At 40.0% G+C, this 20,490-nt stretch overlaps 1 protein-coding gene across 1 annotated transcript in view; it reads right to left on the bottom strand.

Moving 5' to 3' along the window:
- astn1 (astrotactin 1) overlaps nucleotides 1–20,490 on the bottom strand; it is a 332,257-nt gene that overhangs the window by 202,427 nt on the left and 109,340 nt on the right. The window contains exons 9-11 of the mRNA XM_070845081.1: nucleotides 19,977–20,061; nucleotides 16,494–16,568; nucleotides 13,047–13,184 (exon numbers count right to left, since the gene is read on the bottom strand). Coding sequence (XP_070701182.1) covers nucleotides 13,047–13,184; nucleotides 16,494–16,568; nucleotides 19,977–20,061 — 298 coding nt within the window. The remainder of the gene's footprint in view (nucleotides 1–13,046; nucleotides 13,185–16,493; nucleotides 16,569–19,976; nucleotides 20,062–20,490) is intronic.

Raw genomic sequence — 20,490 nt, 5'->3', positions numbered from 1 at the left:
TAACATAAAGCAATTTCCCCCTGGGGATTATTAAAGGAATTCTGATTCTGATTCACACCTGGTATTAATAGGTGTTTTGATCATTATAAGATATTCCTTTATTAGTCCCACGGCGGGGAAATTAACTTTTGCTTAAACAGCAGAAATAAAACTTCAATAAAACAATAGATAATAAACTATTGGACAGGGATGTACAGACATATGTCTGATACAGGTAAATCAGGTATGCAGAGCTGGGAGCCTTTTCAGCAAACATTGCACATGTAGGCTTCGTGTGGTTTTTCTTTTGGTGAGGACGAGATAATTCAGCTGGGCCGGCATGAGATAGCATGGGATGGTGGAGTTGGGTCACTTTTCAACGTGTTTGGTTGATTACTTTGTTGAGAATGTGAACACACTGTACATTCACACCTGCTGAAATCCAATCATAACGGAATCCAAATGGAGTGCAATTTTTTTAGTGCAATCGGTTCTGCAGTAATTTATGGAATTTCTACATAGAACAGTACATTTTTCTGTTTCCTGCCCCTTTCATATCCAACAGATTAGGGTACATTTTTTTGTGCAATGTCTTGATGGCAAAAATGTATTGGATGGAATGCCAGTCTTTTTTAGTTTATGGTTCTTTAAAGGTCCTGAAAACATTTTTTTTTTTTTTTTTTTTTTAAATCAGCTTCTTACTGTGAGTGATGAGGTCCTATATGAGCACCCATTAATTTCTGAGCCTGTACTTTTTTCTGTGCTCTTTGTACTAGTTTCAAGTGGGTGGGGATCAGAGAATAGTGGATGTCACAAACACATTATGTGCACCAGTCAGGATTTGGAAATATTTTCTTTGGAATCTCATGAACGTTTGTGGGTTGTTTGGCCACTGTCAATCCAATCTGATGAAATTGCACCCACACAAAGATTTTTTTTTTGTTTTCAGACAGTTTAAAATCAGGTAATTATAATCATTATAAACTAAACTAATAATTAACTTTGGTTTTGCATCCACACACACAAATTAAAATGTCAGTCAATTAAAATGTTTATCTGACCTAAGAAATCAGGATCAAAATACACAATCACTTTATCAAACCATCAGAATAAGCTACCATGCCCCCACTGGTAATGCACGTGCCATAAAGGCTGAGTCCTGACCGCAGCAGCCCTGGTTCGAATGTGGCCTTAGCCCTTTGCTGCTTGCCATAACCTCTCTCTCTCTCTCTCTCTCTCTCTCTCTCTCTCCTAATCCATCATATTCGTATTCCACCTAACAGAAGCATAAAAACGCCAAAAATCCACGTGTAATAGAGAGTTCAAGCAACACAAAAGTTCTCAGTAAATTTCAAAATAACACTATTAATGTCGACAACCTATATATAGGGCACACTTAAAAATAATGGGCAATAACCACTACCTGCAATGTACTTCACATTTCATCTGAGACAGCTGAGGGAGGCAATAAATGTAAGCCTCAATTATGGGCACCATTAGCATGGAAAGCTAAACAATGGCAGGGTTAGAAGTAAATGCACATCAAAACAAGCTGTACAAAGAACCATTCCTTCAGTCCATTTCACCCTCAAAAGTACCCTGAAGGTTTAAACACCAACTTATAGCCTGCAATTTACTTGTTTTAATTAGTTTTTCACTTCAGAGAGAAGTGGAAATTGCCTTTAACAATGAGTGACAAAAAGATCTACATCTAGAAGTGTTTGTAAAGATAGCTGCTTTGATGCGTTTAATACGCGGATTATAGGAGATGTAAAAGTTTTTTTTTTTTTTCAATAATATCCATCCAATTAGCTTTCATACAACGCAGAAGCAGAGGGGGGATGGGATATTGACTTTTCAATTAGTGCACTTTGCCTCACAACTTTTTTAGATGTAAAAACACCAAAAATATAAGAAAAGCACGAATGTAACAAGTTTATAACTATCAAGATCGTCTTCTGAATACAACCTCAAAGCGACGCTGCTAAAGCAGTATTTAGAACCAAAAAGAGAAGGTTGATTCTTAGTATGCCACTGCTGCTACGAAGCCAGCTAATCAAGAGGAGGAAGATCAGGGATCATAGCTATTCATCCGAGTGCCAAGGAGCAAGACGGAGTGACAAATGATTATGAAACACGGGCAAACGAAGCTCAAAAGTAGAGTAAATCAATGGATTCAATAAGGTGTCGGTACTGTTTCCTTGTGGCCCCTGGGGAAAGCTGAGGAGAGTGTTCATCAGATCATAGATCAGAGGGAAATGAGTTATTTACACAGCGTCTTGAAGATGCTGCCAAATGAAAATAAAATGTTGGAAAAAAAGGGGGGGGGGGGTTGTAATGTGTAAACAGAGTCGGGGGTAGTAAACTACATGCCCAAATGGAATACATTTACAGCCAGTGTGATGTGTGGGAGTATTACAGTGTGTGACAAAAACAACTTCAATATTGGTGACAGAAGAAACAAAACAGGGTTCAAACATCATCATCAGGGGCAGTGATTATCAGATACTACATGACTTGATTTAGATCTAATGGCACTAAACCTTACTTACCTACTACAATTGTTCTTTTATTGCTACTTAGCACATTTTCAGTGTTTCTATTTCATGTTCAGGATAATTTGGAAATCTTGGATTACGTGCAATGCAGAATAAAGACAATAGTTGAGACTTGAGACTCCATGGAGTGGTGAATGTAAGTGACCAGCATCATGCATGTATTTTATTTTATTTGGACCATTGGCTCCATCATAGTAGCTTTCCATTTGCAAATTACTTTACTATCTAATGCTTTGAAGAAACCAATGACACATCCATGTTGTGTAGCAAAGTTATAGGTAACTGGCTAACATTAGCTTAGCTTCAGAACTTCTGGTGTCACTATATATCAACCCATCCGTACTTGGTCTGGGTGAATTGTCCATTCTCACAGCGATTGTCCAATCACAGTATGTCAGAGTGGTTAGTTGTCACACACAAACTCTCTGTCACCTACTCCCCGCAAGTGCTTTGTTTCAGTAGACATCGTATTGATGGTTGATGTTATCATTTCATCTCATTGCCTGAAATTAAATTGACTAATAACATTATTATTTAACATTATTGTGAATTCTGTTGGGCCCAATAATCATGCGATGAAAATCTGATATGACGAAATCCAGCGACTGAGTTTGTCAGGACAATGTAATTGGTAAAGTCATTTAGTACTACGTAAACTTCACTGAAGTCACTGAGTCTCTCTCCACAGTAACAGACATAAAGCTCCATTGTTTAAAGGCGACATATTATGTGTACAGAACCTTAAACTATGAGAGAGGACCACTTGTTCAGATTTGTCCCGGCTTTGGACGTCACATTCAAGGATCTGTTAAACATGCGACCTCCTTTGGCCCTTCAGATGGTCCCCGCCCAATGAAAACTTGAATCTACCTCTCCATCTGGTATTGTTGTTATTTCGTTAATGCTACCTCAGGTATTGAGATGTTGAAGGTACAAGTAAGGCATACAAATTCTGCTGCTGTTGGCAGCAAAAACCCATACAAAAGTCTTTATTCTAGTCTGGGCTGCTTTCTTAACGAGGGCAGATATCAAGGATGGATCGATTCCGGCTGTCAGTGGCAGCTTATGCTTGTTGGAGTTAACCAATCAGAGCAGACTGGGTTTTTCGGGATGAAGGGCCTTAAAGACACAGGAGCCAACAAGGAACATTCAGACAGAAAGAAAGGTTGAAAAGAGCTGGATGCTGTATTCACAGTATGAGAAATAGAATGTGTTTTTTTGACAGTACAGCATGTAAACATATTCTAGTCCGAACCCCAAATACAAGAATGAACCTGAATATGTCTCCTTAAAAGACATACGCCGTCACTAAACAACATAAATGCTGTGGACACATTTTACACCAACATGTTACCAATGGCTTCTGTCAGTTACAGAGTAAAACTGGGAAGTTCTGGGTCAACTCAAGTGGTCTATGGCCATTGCAGCAGTTGTAATTAGTGACAAACAATGCTGGAGCCCCGGATACACATGTATACCTTACATCCATCTCACCCTCAATTAATTTGCAACAAACTGGTGATTTATGCCCATCAACACATTTGCTCTTTTTCAGACCCATTAAAATGGGAGAGATGAAATGGTGCTATATATATATATATATATATATATATATATATATAATTCTTTGCGAATGAAAATCAATCAACCTCTGTAAGAGACAAATTAATTTTTCCCTGATGGTGTTCAAGTTTTTTAAGCACAGCCACATCCTTCAGCTGAGCTTCATGGTCATCCTTTCAAATCGCCTCCAATTTACAGATTCATGCCACAAAACACAATGTGTCATCATTTGCTGGGACTGTACATTTCACAAACTAACAAACACAGCTCTGAAGAGATCAAGCCTACTTTCAGTCACACAGGTCATATTATGAGGTCATATGGGATATATGAGGAGATGCACAGTGTGACGGTATTTGCTTCAGCTGAAAGACAAAGACACACCATACTACACTCATCCTTCATATACATCAATGAATCAGTAAGTTCACATATTCTGCAATAAAACTCGTCTAAGATTTAACGAGGTAAACAGGTCCTTAATTTGTAAAGAGAAGTATCTTAATGATTCTGCTCTTGTAAAAAGGATTATAACAATTAATGTAAACAGCATGTAAATAATTAATTGTCACAAATGTGTTCAGTACAGTTGAGGACTGTATGTGTGCACATATATGGAAGGATCCAGAAATGAATGAAGAAATAAGGAAAACTATTTGGAAAAAAGGCTCTAAAATAAAATAATTTGTAAAAATGTTCCATTACACATATCCCCATTGGACTAGTGTTGGATCTGTTATTTAGTTTTCTTTTTATGAAATGAAACTATCAACTATCGGATGGGTATTCGTACATTGCAGATGCTTCATAGTGGTCATTTACTGCCTCTATGGATATTTCATCAATTTAAGAGGACTGATTTCATTTAGGCCTGGTACTTAAAGCTGGCTATCACAGTTTACCGCAGTTAACCACAGCCATTATACAAAAAAACACATCCGCATGTCTACATGTCTGGGCGGCTGTGGCTCAGCGGTAGAGTGGGTCGTCCCTCATTTGGAAGGTTGATCCCCCCGGCTATGAGTCAGCATGTCAAAGTGTCCTTGGGCAAGACACTGAACCCCAACTTGCTCCTGAAGCAGCTTCAGTGTGTGAAAAAGCGCTTTGAGTAGTTGAAATGACTAGAAAGGTGCTGTACAGATACAGACCATTTACCATCTACATCAATTATATTATACAGTATGTGTGGAAAACAAGACAGTGATTGATGGCACTCCTACATACAAAGTACTGCAATTAGGTAATTCATAAAACAGTGCATTTTTGTATTATTATTTTTCAATTTCTAATATCAATTAATTGTATGCTTGTAATTCATTGGTTTTTAATGGCCTTATCATGATCTATTATTGCTTTTTCAGGAGAGCTCAAGTCTCTTTTAGAGGAGCTGAAACTCCTCTGGCCACCTTATTCAAATACTGAATGAGCCCAAAACCTTAACTCATTCAAAACTTTTAACGAGCACCTCTATGTCAGAAGCTTTGGCTCCAGGAAGGCAGTGAACAGCCGCTGGCGATGCTTTGTAAGCATCACCAGTAGCCATTTCACTGCAGTCAACCCAAGTTTGAGCTGGTTTCCAACCCTCACAAGCCCTGTTGTTGGTCCCATTGGCCTGCGAGCCTCCTCCATCCTCTTCAACAGGGTCAAACAAGGCATGATAGTGATAGGGGACACCATTACAGGAAATGGACAGATACAAACTCCGCAGCAGCTGCAAATGTGATAGTATAGCAGGCCTGCTCTTAAGCCTGCGGCTAAACTATCTGGAGTGCCTGTGATATCAAGTGTAGTGCTAAAAGAGAAAAGCTGCTCTAAGTCACAGACGTGTCTCTCTAGAAGAGACACCCTGTCAGTCAACACAAGCGATCGTAAAACTCGTCATCGCGGTTGGGTTGTGTTGGCAGAGCATATTCGCCGGTGGCTACGCAGTGTGAACCCAGACTTAGCACCGAATTTCGAACAACGGAAAGAGACGCTCTGCTACGTTACTTACTCGACTCCCGCACCTGCTACACACCGCAGCTGAGTGCAAGGAGGACTTTTATTAAGCACGCCCACTTCTCAGGTGTCAGAGGTCAACGTCACAAATTAAGTTTGCCCAACATCAGTAAACATACATACAAATAAACAAATAATTGAGGGCACAATCCAACACCCCCACTTACATTATTATGTCAAAACATTTACATTCAGTCAAACAAAAGGTAAACACAATGACACCACCTTTTCCAGGTTTTTTTTTTCTCCCCTTTAGGTATCTCCAAACATAAACTTGGCAAACTTCATTAACTTAAATTTTGTTGCGGGTTTAGTCATCACATCCGCTACCATCTGGTCAGTGGGACAATACTCCAAAGTTACTTTTCCATCATTCACAATGGATCGTATGAAATGATATTTTATATACACATGTTTACACCTCTGTCTTTTGACAGGATTCTTCGCTAACGCAATCGTACCCTGATTGTCTTCATACACCCTGGGTAGTGCATACATATGGTTACCAATACCATCTCAGAGCTGTGTGAGGTACAAACACTCTTGAATGGTTGCGGTTAGAGCAATATACTCTGCCTCACAAGTGGAAAGTGCTACTGTGGGCTGCTTTTTAGTTTTCCCACGACACTAAAGTGCCGGCCTGGGTTAGGCTTACACAATATCCAGTTGTACTTCGTCTGTCATTAACATCAGCTGCCCAATTTGCATCACTGTAGGCTTGTATACCCATGTTCTCATCACATCTTCTGTAACACAACTTCCTGTCAATTGTACCTTTCAGATACCTCAGTACATGTTTAACTGTACCCCATTGCTGTTCAGTAGGTTCAGAAAAGTACTGTGACAGCTTGCTTAAAACAAAACTCAAATCAGGTCGTGTACAGACCGTCAAATAAATAAGGCTGCCCACTGCCTCTCTGTACTTTTTAACATCACCCATCAATGCTGCATCATCAGTGAAATTTAATTTCTCTTCACAGGGTGTTGATCTGGGCTTACAATCCTGCATGTCGAACCATTCTAGGATTTTACCAACATACCTTGATTGTGACATTGTTACACAGTCGTCACTCTGGTCAAAATCAATGCCAAGAAAATGTCTTAGTTTGCCCAAATCCTTCATTTGAAATCTTGCTGTAAGCATGTCTTTTGTAACCTTCATGGCTTTTTCGTCACTTGTTGCAATAATTAAGTCATCAACCCAAATTACAATGATCACCTTCTCACGTTTTGTTTCCTTTGTGTAAACACAGTGGTCGGCCTGATATTGTCGAAACTTATTTTTGGTCAGGTACTCATGTAGTAGCTTGTTCCAATTTCTGCCGGATTGTTTTAGCCCATATAGTGACCTCTCTAGCTTGTACACCAAATCTTTGTTTGTGTGAGATTTTACTTTGTAGCCCTCTGGCTGTTCCATGTAGATCTCACAGTCTGTGGGTGCATTTAAGTAGGCTGTCTTTAAATCCATTTGGTGCAAGATCAAATTTTCCTGTGCTGCTTTCTGCATCAGAATTCTGACACTAGTCATGTTCGCTGTAGGAGAAAATGTCTCCTCATAATCCACACCCATCTTTTGACGGTACCCCTTCGCAACATAACGGGCTTTGTACTTCTCAGATCCGTCAACATTAGTTTTAATAGTATACACCCATTTACCCCCCACTGCTTAAGTGTGGATTTTCTCCGTGTCCTCGTAGGTCCGTAGCTTCGTTTTAAACTCAGTAAAAGATATAGTCTCATCACGTTGTGTGATATGGATCACAAATGGTTTGTAGGACTCAGGCAGACCTTTCAGAACCATAGCAACCAATAGTCCATCACTTAATGTCTCATCGGCATTTCTTAAGGCCGTGATGGCAGTCTGTGCCCTGATCACGTACTCAGTCACACTCTCACTTTCTGACTTTTGAAGTGAAGTCAGTTCTGTGTAGAGGCTTATGATGCGCTGCTTTCCTTTACCTTGGTAGTAGTTCCTCAGAATATTAGGGCTTCTCTACCATCATCGGCTGCGTCTCGCATCACCAGCGACAAACTTTTGTCATCCAGGAACTGGATTAGCTCCGCATAGGCCTCCGCGTTCTTTCTCGCATCCTCCGGCAGCTCTTCCGCTTCCCCAGTGGTGGGGCTCATTTAAAATAATGTCTTTTAAGCCTTCCAAACGAAGGTGGCCCAAGAATTTCGTCTCCCATAGTTCATAATTCTTTTCATCTCAGTCAAACAGGAGATGAAAAGAAGGAGTCGTCCACTCATACAAACTTATCACTGGGTTACTCTGGGTTACTCTGGGTTACTCTGAGCCCATAACCTGTTGCCAGAGCATATTCGCCAGCGGCTACGCAGTGTGAACCCAGACTTAGCACCGAATTTCGAACAAAGGAAAGAGACGCTCTGCTACGTTACTTACTCGACTCCCGCACCTGCTACACACCGCACCTGAGTGCAAGGAGGACTTTTATTAAGCACGCCCACTTCTCAGGTGTCAGAGGTCAACGTCACAAATTAAGTTTGCCCAACATCAGTAAACATACATACAAATAAACAAATAATTGAGGGCACAATCCGACAGGTTGACTGCAAATAAGAAGGCTAAAATGTTAACACTAAACTTCGTTAAGGTAACAAGGGTATGCCGAACACCAAGACTGGTTTGAAATAAATGTACCAAGTCTGAAGTGATCTTGGCTTGGTAACTTAAAGTGAGCACCGGTAAAGTGTCGGTGAGTCCTGAAAGATATCAGAGAATCAAAAGACTGAAACAAAGGAGGACAGAGACACAATAAACAGCACCTATCAATCTCATGGAGATTACGGTGGGTGTGGTTTGTCTTCCTGGGTTCAACGCCTTTAGTGGACACAACCCCAACGTTTCAGAGTGGAGTGATCACACATTTTTAAGTGGTGTGACATATTCAGAAAACATTATTGCTTACATATACATTAAAAGTGGTGAGACAAAACAATATCAGACACTCGTGCATGCTTTGTTTCTGCAATACATCTCCGTCTCTCACTATTGATGGTGACCACAATTGTCACTGCTATCGCAATCCTCAAATATAATGAGGGCTTAAAAGAGATTTAATGACTGTGCTAAGCCTGTGAATTGTTCCTTAATAAGTCTGCTCTGGGCAACCTTACACACTCCTTTTTGGTAATAAGCTTGAAAAAATAGTGCAAACAGCCCACTGAAGGCATTAGGCATCAAAAATCACATTACATCCTGTTCTCCTAATCAGTTTTCTTTTCTAGTATTCTTGTCTTGACTATATCTCAGTCATCTGAGAGCTTGAAATTAGCCACTAACGTAAAGAAAAAAACTCCTTGACTTCTTACATACTAATGAGAAAAAATGATGGGGATATTCATTTGAGCGAGACTAATTTTACCTGACATAATTTTCACAGGGCAAATAACCATCGGTGAATTAGGGCAGGATCTGACACCGTTGTGCACACTAACTTGTTGACAGGAAATGTTCCAGCATACACTAAGAGAGAATTCCCACTACTAATTACATTAACCTGCCTTCTCTTCCAAACTAATCCTATTCACACAGACTTTATGCCAGAACATAATACCGTCAAACAAGATGCAGTCATCCTTACTCTCTTGGTGATTCATAATGTTGCTGACCACTGACTAAAGTTGGCAACAACTAAAAAGTGGATGGGTCTGTCCTTGGCAAGGTTATGAGTAGTTACAAGTAAGCCTGGTAACAGCTGGAACAGACAGAGGGAAAACAGGGCAGACCAGGATGGTGCCACATTTATACAATAAGGTTTGTGGAATCACATTTCCAATCCGTGTTATATGATTATGTTGGGACATGAACTGCTGAGTTCAGGCTTTCAAAATAATGGTGCAGATTTAGTTTGATTCTTCAACTTTATTTCAAGAAATGAATGATTAATTGTAATTAAACTGTTGAGAAAGTGCTTGGAGGAGATTTGAAATGAATAAAGCAGAATTATGTAAATGAAGTCTATGTAAATCAGCAGGTATTGTCTTCCCGCATCAGAGATCTGTCGGAATGAGTAGTTAAGGCAGCTCTATAATGCAGCGTCTATGTAAGGGATGATATACAGCCAGCCGGTCGTTTATGTAAAACGAACCCCGACAGAGTGATGCAGGACCCAGACAAGAAGTAGAGGTCGAGTGGACGTCTTGAATCATCATGATCCGCTGATTACACAGCGTTGAACTAAAATCAATCAATGAAATCAATAATTTGCCATAAAATATTGATTTGAAAATGATTTTATTGCTTCCGCTATCAGAATCGCATCAATCGAGGTGGTCTGTAGTACATAGCAGGCGTAGAATACCATAATAAACCAATCACAATTGAGTATTCAACAAAGCCGTGTAATAGAATTTGGTGAAGAATGTTTTGAAAGATCACATGGCGGGGACCATGTTAATGTTATTGAAGAAGCAAAAGCCAATCTGATCCCCAAACCTGATCCCTAAATATGCAAACATAATTTACTTGCTAAGGTATCAAGAAATTGGCAGTTAAAGTTAAATTTTGTAAACAGTGCATCATAGCCATCAACCGGTGGTTCTCAGACTTTTTATCTTTCACGCTGCAATTTGGAAGTAGGACAAAAAAGAAGTAAATAAATCATGTCCCCATTTCAACTAATTTATTTTTCATCAACTAACAATTTTGGGAAATTCAGCGACAAAACAAATTTAATGCAGTTTGAAGGAAACATTATCATGATAAAAATTAAAGTTTGCCTCAGAGATCTTAGACGGTGACATCGTTGACAGTGAACCCAAGTGCAAGATAGTGTTTCCATGACTTGAGTGTTTTTGTGATGAGCATCACTTGTTTAGCTCTTTTATTTTGCTGCCTGATAAACTCTTGCTCACCCCGACCTTGACTGCTTTGCTTGTGGGCTTGTGGTTTTGTTTGATTATTGTCCTGACATGAAACAGACTCAATTAACTTCAAGTACAGCTTTACCTTTTTCACATGGTCATACATTCTCCCTTTGCATTGCCTGTACACCCCCAAGAGGAAGTCTGCTCCTCAGTTCGATAACTGATATTTTAAAGTAACACTAATGCCTTGTCACAATTCCATTCTATTTACTAGCTCAAGGGCACAGCTCTGGTTTGTGTGGGGGCGGCAATGAAGAAGGAAAATATGAGCAGACAACAAATTACGATAAAATTGGTTATTGTGCTTTCCATGACCCTAAATGTTATGTCATCATTTTCCTTTATAGATACTTGACAACAAACTTAAAGAGTACTGTGCTGCACTGTTTTTGACTTGTGCTAAATCCTGGCATCTTTTCAAGACAATATTAACTGTCCACTACAATTTTAAACCTTTTAAGCCTACAGGCGTTCCTTTCCGGTTGCATGTAGGGCCAACACTCTTCAGCAATAAGGGAGGCCAACCTGCATGCAGCCTGAGAGGTGAAACCAGGGAGCAAAAAAAAAAAAGCCTGCAAAGCTCTTGCTGCACTACTCAATGCTGCTTGTTAAGCTCATTGCTTTGAGCACACAGTAATCAATGAAGGAGACTCAAGATGGGTGTACCAATATTTCTCAGATTTTCTCAGAATGGGACGTGGTGGCAGGGATGTAGGAGAACGATGTTCAGAGAGAAATTGGTCAAGAATCACCCTGAAACAATAAAAGTGAGGCAGCAAAAGGAGGATTTTGTAAGTCCCATTGGAGCATGTCCATTGGAAATGACGCCCTTGTATAGAATACTGTCAACGCTGCATACTAATCCTTACAGTACACTGTTTGTTGCTAGCACGCAAGAAATGAACAAACTTAACCATTTATAAACAGAACATAATACATGTCGTAGACATAACAAAAGAGACAGCAAGATGATTTTCCTAAATTTCAAATTCCAAAGTACTCTAACTCTGCGCAGAATTAGTATGTAGTATGGAGTTGGGACACAGAATAACAGTGTAGAGGCATGCTTGCAGACTATAGAGGCAGCGTAAATGGTCTCAGATTCCATTGTCCAGATTTTTATATTTATTGTGTATGTGAGTCAGAACTTTGGCCTCATAGTGGCATTACAGATGAAAGGGTGGGTCAACGACAACAAGTGAAGGAACCATTCCCCGGGGCCCTGAATTTCATTTCCCCTGAATAACATGGCTTTTTTTGTTATAAACATGTCTGTGGACCAAAGTTCTGCACTGGGCCACCATCCTCAAGCCCAGTCCAGTTTTGCGAAAAGCAAAATAGCTAAATAATTCTGTTATGTCACTGCTATCAGCTGAGTCCAGTTAAATACTGCAGCATTGTTTTGGCTCAGTTAAGACTTTCTGCAGCCCAGACACAAACAAAGTCACTGCATACTGAGCACATTTTCTTTAGAGGAGTTATGAACCATTTAACGATTCAAGGGCTCTTTATATCTTTGAATTGCAAAGTAATTTATTCCTCTTACTCTTGTTTTTTCTGCATTGTCTTAATTGATTTTGTGCTAGATCTTAGATTTTTATTACCCTTTGAATCATGACCGCTAAGACCTCTGCACCAACTTCACAGGGCTGCTTAAGACTCACTGCAACAATAGTAAATAAAACAAATGCTGATTAAGTGAGAACACAACACGGCAAGCAAGATGGTCACAGAGTAAACAGCTACATTCTGGGGGATGAAAGATGAGAAAGACCATGAAAAATATTCATCAGAAAGCCTAAATGTACTTTCTCTGTGGTGAACCTTCACCAGAAACAATGCAACACAAAGTGGACAGAAACTCCCAGTAATACTTCAGTACAACAATGAAAAGAAATTTCCTCTACTACTGTTCACTTTGGTGCAGCGGTCAGCAAAAGTCTACCTTGCTTTCACAGCCTTATGAAACCTTTTCCTTCTTTGGTCGGACCTTCAATCTTCATGTCTCTGACACGTCAACACTAGACAATAACATTGGCAGTAAATGTCATCTCTCACCGTACATCCACCGCGTCCTCCATGACTGTCATGTCTGTCTTGCACTTGGCTGAGGGATTGATGGCGAGCTCGGCTGGGGGGATGACAAAGCTTTTACTCAATGGAAGCCACATTCCCTCTCCTAAGGTGTATGTGAATCTGTAGGGGACAAGAAGGGTGGATGGGACGAGAAAAAGGTTACAGATTTAGGCTTTTCAACCGTCAACGGACAGCATTGAAAGGAGGAGCGCGGGTATATGTATTTATGCCATAAGTAAGTATGTCATGACACACGAAATGACATTAGCCCTGTTTCAAAGAAAAAAATCCTCCAAAACATGATTGGAAAACAAAAATGCACATTAAAAGAAACAGTGGATTAAAAATTGACCCACAGGAAAAGGAAACTTTCCCCCTCGAGGAGTTAAAGGTAGTTAAAATAATAAAAAAAACATCAGGGAACTGTAACTGAGAATACTAACTCAAATATAAATATTAATATGATATATTTAACTTGATCCTGGCACCAACATCTGATCATGCTCATATTCTACACATTTCAGATACATGTTGACCGATGAGGGAATATAACAGTGGCAGCAACACAATAATGGGTAAACTTTACTCTACCTGATACCAATGGGTAGGAAACCCTCCAACCAGTAGGACTTTTCTGATAACGTAGCCCAAAAGTAATGTAAAAATGACACTGACAATGAGTCAGAACACCTCATTGGTTCTGGGGTAAGTAACCCAGTAGCTGTGTCGCTGAAATATTAGTGTCGGTACATTTTAACCCAATGTTTTTTAATGCAAACATTTTTTTGTCAACTAGTGATCACTCAAAAACAATGATTCAAGCTATTTTGTCAACTAAAATGACACTAAAATGTTTGTGGTTTTCATTAACAGTGTCCAGAGGTTACCGTAACTGTAACTGTCTAAAATAAGAAGGATGAAGACTAAAACTCACAGACTCAAGCTGAAACTATCTTTACTTTATGCTGTAAAAGTAGCAGACAAATTTACAAACTGATCTTCTGTTGGAAAATAGATGCAGTGCCCCTTTAAGGTAACACTCCATCAAGGTCTAGTCTTCCTGTTGTGCAAAAATAACCAACATGTCATGTCAGAATGGCTGTTTTCCAAAGATGAATGTTTTCGCCGTATCATTGATTCAGAGTAATGGCATAGAGTTGGTTAGAGGTTATTTATTTTACCTTTGAGCAAAGTTATCCTTTTTGCATAACTCTTTCTTGAGCAGAAGGACACTGTGTGCTAATGGCGCGCAGTGCATACAAAATGAGAATCCCTGACAAAAAGAGCCAATAAGAGTTCCCCCTGAGACAAAACAGGGCTATAAATCTGTAAACAACAGCTGTCTGGAATAAAGCCCTTAAAACAATTCTTTATTTGTGAGTCAATGAATATCATCAATCTTTAAACACTCTGCAGATGAAATGTAATACTTTCAACTTTAAGTTAAACAGCGTATGCTAATTAACATCAAATGCATTATTAAGGCTGATGAATTATGCATGAATACTTGTAGCACAAAAGAGGGGAACTTGTTGTTTAAATGGTTAACAGCCATTTTTATGCAGACTAAACACATTTTTCCCCTCATTCGCAACTGTACAATTTGCATTTTATAAAATGCTAACTTAGCATATGGAAAGGGCAGTCAATAGCGGGAGCTGCATGAATTACTAGTCACTTAAAGAAGAGAGTGATTAAACAATTGTCGAAATGTAACACTTAATTACTCCATTTGTTTCAATCTCAAGTTCTCTGTAGATGAAAGTGCTCTGGGTTTTTCAGTTTACTGCAAAAGCTGTTCTTGTTCTAGCAAGTTATCACGAGGTGGTGTGTTTTTTAACATGGTAATATACATGCATTATTTTTCAGGAAACTGTTCCAACCTCTCTCATGGGTCATTTCACCATCTCTCATGGGACTATGTACAGCAGGAGTACTGAAATTCCCTGTGACGCAATGTGACGTACTACGGTGACTACAGGACAAATTAGCAGCCACTAAACAAGCACTGCTTTCTAATGGACAACTGGGGAGTAGTATGCTGCTATATGACTTATTTGGTTCACCCTAAGAGGAACTGGAGGTGGAAAACACTAAGAGTTCCCGTGAGAAAACAGTTGTTGAGAGGAAAACATGTTTGCAGTCCTCAGAGAAACCCCTGGCGGTTACTACTGTGTGAATGGCAAATACTGTGTGTTTGAATGCTGACTCGCGGCATTTATCTCCTCCGACACAGAGGAATTTTACATGCATCCTTGAGTTTGCTTTGTTTCATTTCAGTCTCCATACCACTGTGATTCTAATTGCATCGTTTGCTTCCGTGTTTAATGGTAATATCTGCTTTGGCAAATAAGATGATGGCTGCACGGCTCCGCAAGCTCTTCGAGATCTTTTCGCAGTGCCTAGAGCCGACGGGGTTGTTTGGCAAAGTTCAAAGCGAGAAGCTGAAACATTTAAATTAAGAAGGATGGTGGGAGCAGTCTGAGGACAAAGAGATTTTAAACTGCACGGCTGGACAGAGTGAGAGGGGGAAAGGCTTCTTGAGGAAAACATGCTAGCAGGGAGGGCATGTATCAAAGCGCTTCCCGGAGATGTTAGCACAGTGCCAGACTACTATCAGTTCCCAACGTAAAGACAATGCTGACAGCCATGATGGTAATACACAAGAATTCTGTGGGTTTCCTTTTTATTGTTAGCTGTGGCACAAAACACTTGTTTGTTGTTGTTTTTTTTGCTGCTGTGCATCATGGAGGGATTTGGAGACTGATAATGAAGGCAGTGACATATCCTCTGTTAGATCTACTCTTTCTCGTGTCAGCAAATGAATCATTTTGGGAAGAAAAGCCGTAGTAAACATTGTTATGTAGCTCTGTCACAGACGAGTGCTCTGCTGTATGTTTCTTTATGAAAAGGCTCCAAGTGAACATGGAAAAGGAGCATCCTGTCAACTATATACAGTGCGTTCTGTTCACGGCATATTTACTGCCATGAAACACTGGACAACTTCAAATGTATACGGAGATGGTTTTTGTTTTTTTTAACTAAATATAATGTATTGTCATCATACTGTGCAGTATAATGAGACTGGACTGGACTATTACTGCCTCCTATAGCCATTTGAATTGGCGTCACAACACACTAATTATCCAACCTGAGAGTAGATGAGGTGGCTCTGCTTTTCCAATTTAAAAATCTAATCTCTCATTCCATTACATAACACCTTTAAAACTGTCAGACGCAGCTCCAGAAGATATTCTGCAGCCAGAGCTCACAGTCTTTCCCTTCATCATGAGTCAGAGTGGAAATCAAAGCTTGTGTACCAGACTTATAACAAGTTATTTGACTGTACAATCTTTTGTGCAACATGCATTGTGCAGCACCGCAGAAAATGTAGTCAGACATAACAAAGTTCTGGGAACTTCCCCTTACCTGAAAATGCGATCAGAGGGCTGTTCTCCCATCACAAGATCAAAACCGCGCTGGAAGATGGTGTAAGGCCAGGGACTGGCATGAAAAAGAGAATAGATCAGAGGAAGAGACAAAAAAAAAAAAGTCGAGAATAAAACTGTGTGCTAAAATCAAAGAGAGAGAAGCCTTAAATTTTTCAGTGTACCCACCTGCCTAATCTAAGCCCCCTAAAATCACAAGCCATGTTTCAGTGTCTAACTTCAAGTCGTTCCCGCCTTCCAGAGCCCCTCAGATCACAAACAGCATTACAATGTGTGCTGTGTGTAAACATGCTGATTGAAAAATGTGTTCTACGGCAGCTGACATGCAATGTGACTTTGGCTCATATCTATTTACCAGGGGAGGGGATGAGAGAGGATGACAGGGCGAGACAGAATGGGAGAAAGAGACACAGAGAAGGAGGGAGAGACAGAGGGTGATGGAGGGAGCAGACGATGAAAAAAGAGAGACAAAGAGTGAGCGAGTGAGAGGGGAACATCGGGGGGACGAGACAGATGCCAAGAGGCAGAAGTGAGAGAGGGAGAATGATGGAGATTAATGGGGAGTGGCAGCTCTGGGAGTAAACAGTCTGCAAAGTGAGAGTGTAAGGAGGAGAAGTGACAGGGGCCCGATGTCGTTCTGAGCAAACTCCTGCACTACTGTAAGCAAAAAGAACATTGAGGAAGAGGGGAGCTGCTTCCATGCCACAGGCTGTGGTCATTAAACATTTAAGTCACCCCAGGGTGCCCACTCTGTCACACCATGACAGGGACACAAGGAGACCACAAGGCAAATGAGATACAGAGGTGCACAGTTGGATAGGAAAGGGAGAAAATTCAGATGTCTCCGAAAATGTAGACCCAAAAAAAAACAAAACAACATTTTGAACCTGCACTGACGCTGGGAAACAGTCAAAATAAGTCTGCTGCAGGTCTCAGACCAGGGGTGTTGTAGACAACAACTTGGTTTTCCTGTCATAATTTCCCTGTTCCACATATAAAAAATGTATAGCACCTGGAATGTACCATTGGAATAATTAAAGACTTTAATCCATTAACTAAGTCACGGATACATTGTAATTTAAATTTAATTTAAAACGTATCAATTGATTTTGTATTTAAATTATACACTAATTATTCAACTCAAAAATGAAAGCACAAAAATAATTCTGACCGTGACCACATTAATGTAAAATGACTCCATTGAATTTAAAAAGAAGTCTAAAACCTAAATGAAGTCCAACCCACACAGCAGCAACAGGAAGTCCAACTGGCCAGCTGTCATGTGTTGGCAGGAGTCATGTGCTGCTTCAGGCCAATCAGAACATACTGCATATGTCTACTATTATTCCAAGGAGTAACTGCAGGCTCCATAAAAAATTGTTGTTATTCCAAATGGGAAATAATAGCTGATAACAGATAAGGGTAACAGACAGCAAATGAAATATTCCATATCCACATTCCAGAGTAATTCCATAAAACATCTACACCCATCAGAACACTGCACAAAAACACTGTTTCAGGTATTTTCTTGATATATAAGGGAACTGTGCTGTAGGTTGACACTGTTTTTCAGATGTGAGAAGTATTTTCTGGAAGAGGAGCACCCTTACACATACACCCTGAGTGGTCACCCGGTGGCTGGCACTGTAGCTGTGGTGTTAGCCAAATGTCAAGGACTTTTTAACAAGCAGATGTGAACCCAATTAAGCGTTTATATGACTTCCTGGGATGGGGTCTGAAACAGCATTTTTCAACGCCAGAAGATATCAAGTCATCACTTGGAGTCATTAATGTAATATAGAAGGTGTGACCTTGCGACCGAAGGAGATGACCACCCCAAAAAGCATGGTAAAGCAGCCAGAACTTTACTGACTCACATCTGGTCTGAAAGTGATTTATTGGTAGTGCTAAAAATCACACAACTGTCTTTTTAGGGCTACACCTTCAAGTGTTTCTGCTTTAGAGGTACTCCATCAATTTTATACATAAAAATCAAATTCCAGTACGTCTCTGCTGAGTTCTGAACGAGCTCCATCAACTACCCTTGATGTCACAGTGATGCCAGCTGGGTCATCTTGTGTTGGGCTCGGAGACAAAAAGCCTACATTAAAAAAAGTGGAGGCGTGAACTTCAAAGAAATGAAATCTAATGAAAAGATGCTATTGGTGGCTTTATGGGAATTGTAGGATAGAGGATTTTTGGAGCATGACCCAGACCAACAGTACGAAGACTCCATCAGCTTCTGCTGCTTAAATTTTCATACTGTTTTCTTTTAATCTGTCTCTTGTGAATCCCCTAACTCTGTGGGAGTGCAGCATTAAACCGCTGGATTACCCCTTTAATTATTCACAAATAGATCAACAAAGGACAGCACTGCAGTACAGCCATCCAGGCAGTCAGATTAGAAGTCAGTTTGGTAATTACTTTCAAGGCTTTACACCATTAAGTCAATTCAAATTAAGTGAATGTATTTGTAGAACACATTTTTAAAAAAGTGCATACCAAAGGGTTTTATGAATAAATGTAATAATCAGTATAATTAGATACAGCAAAAATAAATAGGTAAATAACTGTAAGAGACAGAATTAAAGCCCTTTTATAGTTGTATTAAGGATTAAGGGGTGTGACAATGAGGGTAAACTGTTGTGAGGGATGGATGGTGTGGTCATAGAAGGACTGAAGTAATGCAGGTCAGTTCAGTGCTTTAAAAAAAAACAACAAACTATTCTGTATTTGACTAGTAACCACTAAAGGGAGGCCAGTACAGGGGAGATATGGTCTCAGTCTCGCTGCTGCATTTTGAACTAGCTGCAGGCGACATATGAATGACCCCCCTCATAAGAGTTACAACAGTCATGTAGTAATGAAAGCATGTAAGATGGTCTCTAGAACCTGTTTTTGCTATCGGTCTTGTGGGAAAAGCTACTACTAATGGCACAATTGATTTGTTTGTTAAAAATGGCACCAAGATGATGTACATTTGAAGATGAAGAAGGGTTAAGAAAACAGGACCAATAATAAAGCCCTGTTGTAACTGTTGGCCATTCAGCCCTTGACATTCTCAAGACAGCCTGAGAGAGACTGTATTACCATGATGTATACAACTTCCACTACACATCCTGGCTGTCAGTGTGGTTTGTGATGTAGATATAATGTTTGTGATGCTATTTAAGCTATAGATAATGTATGAATATATACACTATCTACAGTATCTGTATCTTATGTGTGCAGCTAATTAGTTGGTTATAAATCGTTGTAGTTTAGGTCCTCATGCAGTTTCGCCGAATTCGGAATATTAATTGGCACTGGCAGCATCACAGTTTTTTCATTTCTCTCTTAAATTAAATGAATGGCCTTGTTTTATGTGTAAGAGGATTCCCTTGTTGTAAATGATTTTCCCACCATTTCTTCTGCCTGATAATGAGCAATCATAAACCACCATGAGGTAATTATCATAACTTACCCCTGGTTTGGCCCCCACTCACTGCGGATGCAAAGGTGCTTGTGGACCGGATCCTTCATGTAGCCGTCGAGGCAAAGGCATTCTCCTGCAAACAAAGAGCCAGTGAGCCAATCACGTGGTCATTATAGTCAAGCCTCTTTTAATTTTTTTGGAGAATTCCCTTTGCTCCTCTCCTTTTATTTTACTTCACGAGTACTATCCCAAAGGTTATCCTCTTGAAGCTGCAAGAGGGCTCTTAATCATCTCTTATTTGTCATTGACAGCTTCCTTCAGCTACGTGAGCCATTTTTTTTTTCCACATTTTTCAAGCTTCCAAAGTTTTACCAGCAGGAGCACTTTTTTGAATCTTTCACTATAATGCAGCTGCTCTAAAAAAAGGCAACTAATGGCCAATGGCAACTAATGCAAGCGATGGAGCTCCCCACTGTGCATGATGCCAGTAGATGGATTTCTGACACATTCGACACAGATACAATGTGTGAAACACTGGCTCACTGCCACGCTGCTGTCACAT

Source organism: Pempheris klunzingeri, chromosome 15 (genome assembly GCF_042242105.1).
Source record: "Pempheris klunzingeri isolate RE-2024b chromosome 15, fPemKlu1.hap1, whole genome shotgun sequence".
NCBI classification, from domain to species: Eukaryota; Metazoa; Chordata; class Actinopteri; order Acropomatiformes; family Pempheridae; genus Pempheris; species Pempheris klunzingeri.
Note: the sequence above shows the minus strand (reverse complement) of the source record. Positions and strands in the feature narration are given on the sequence as shown.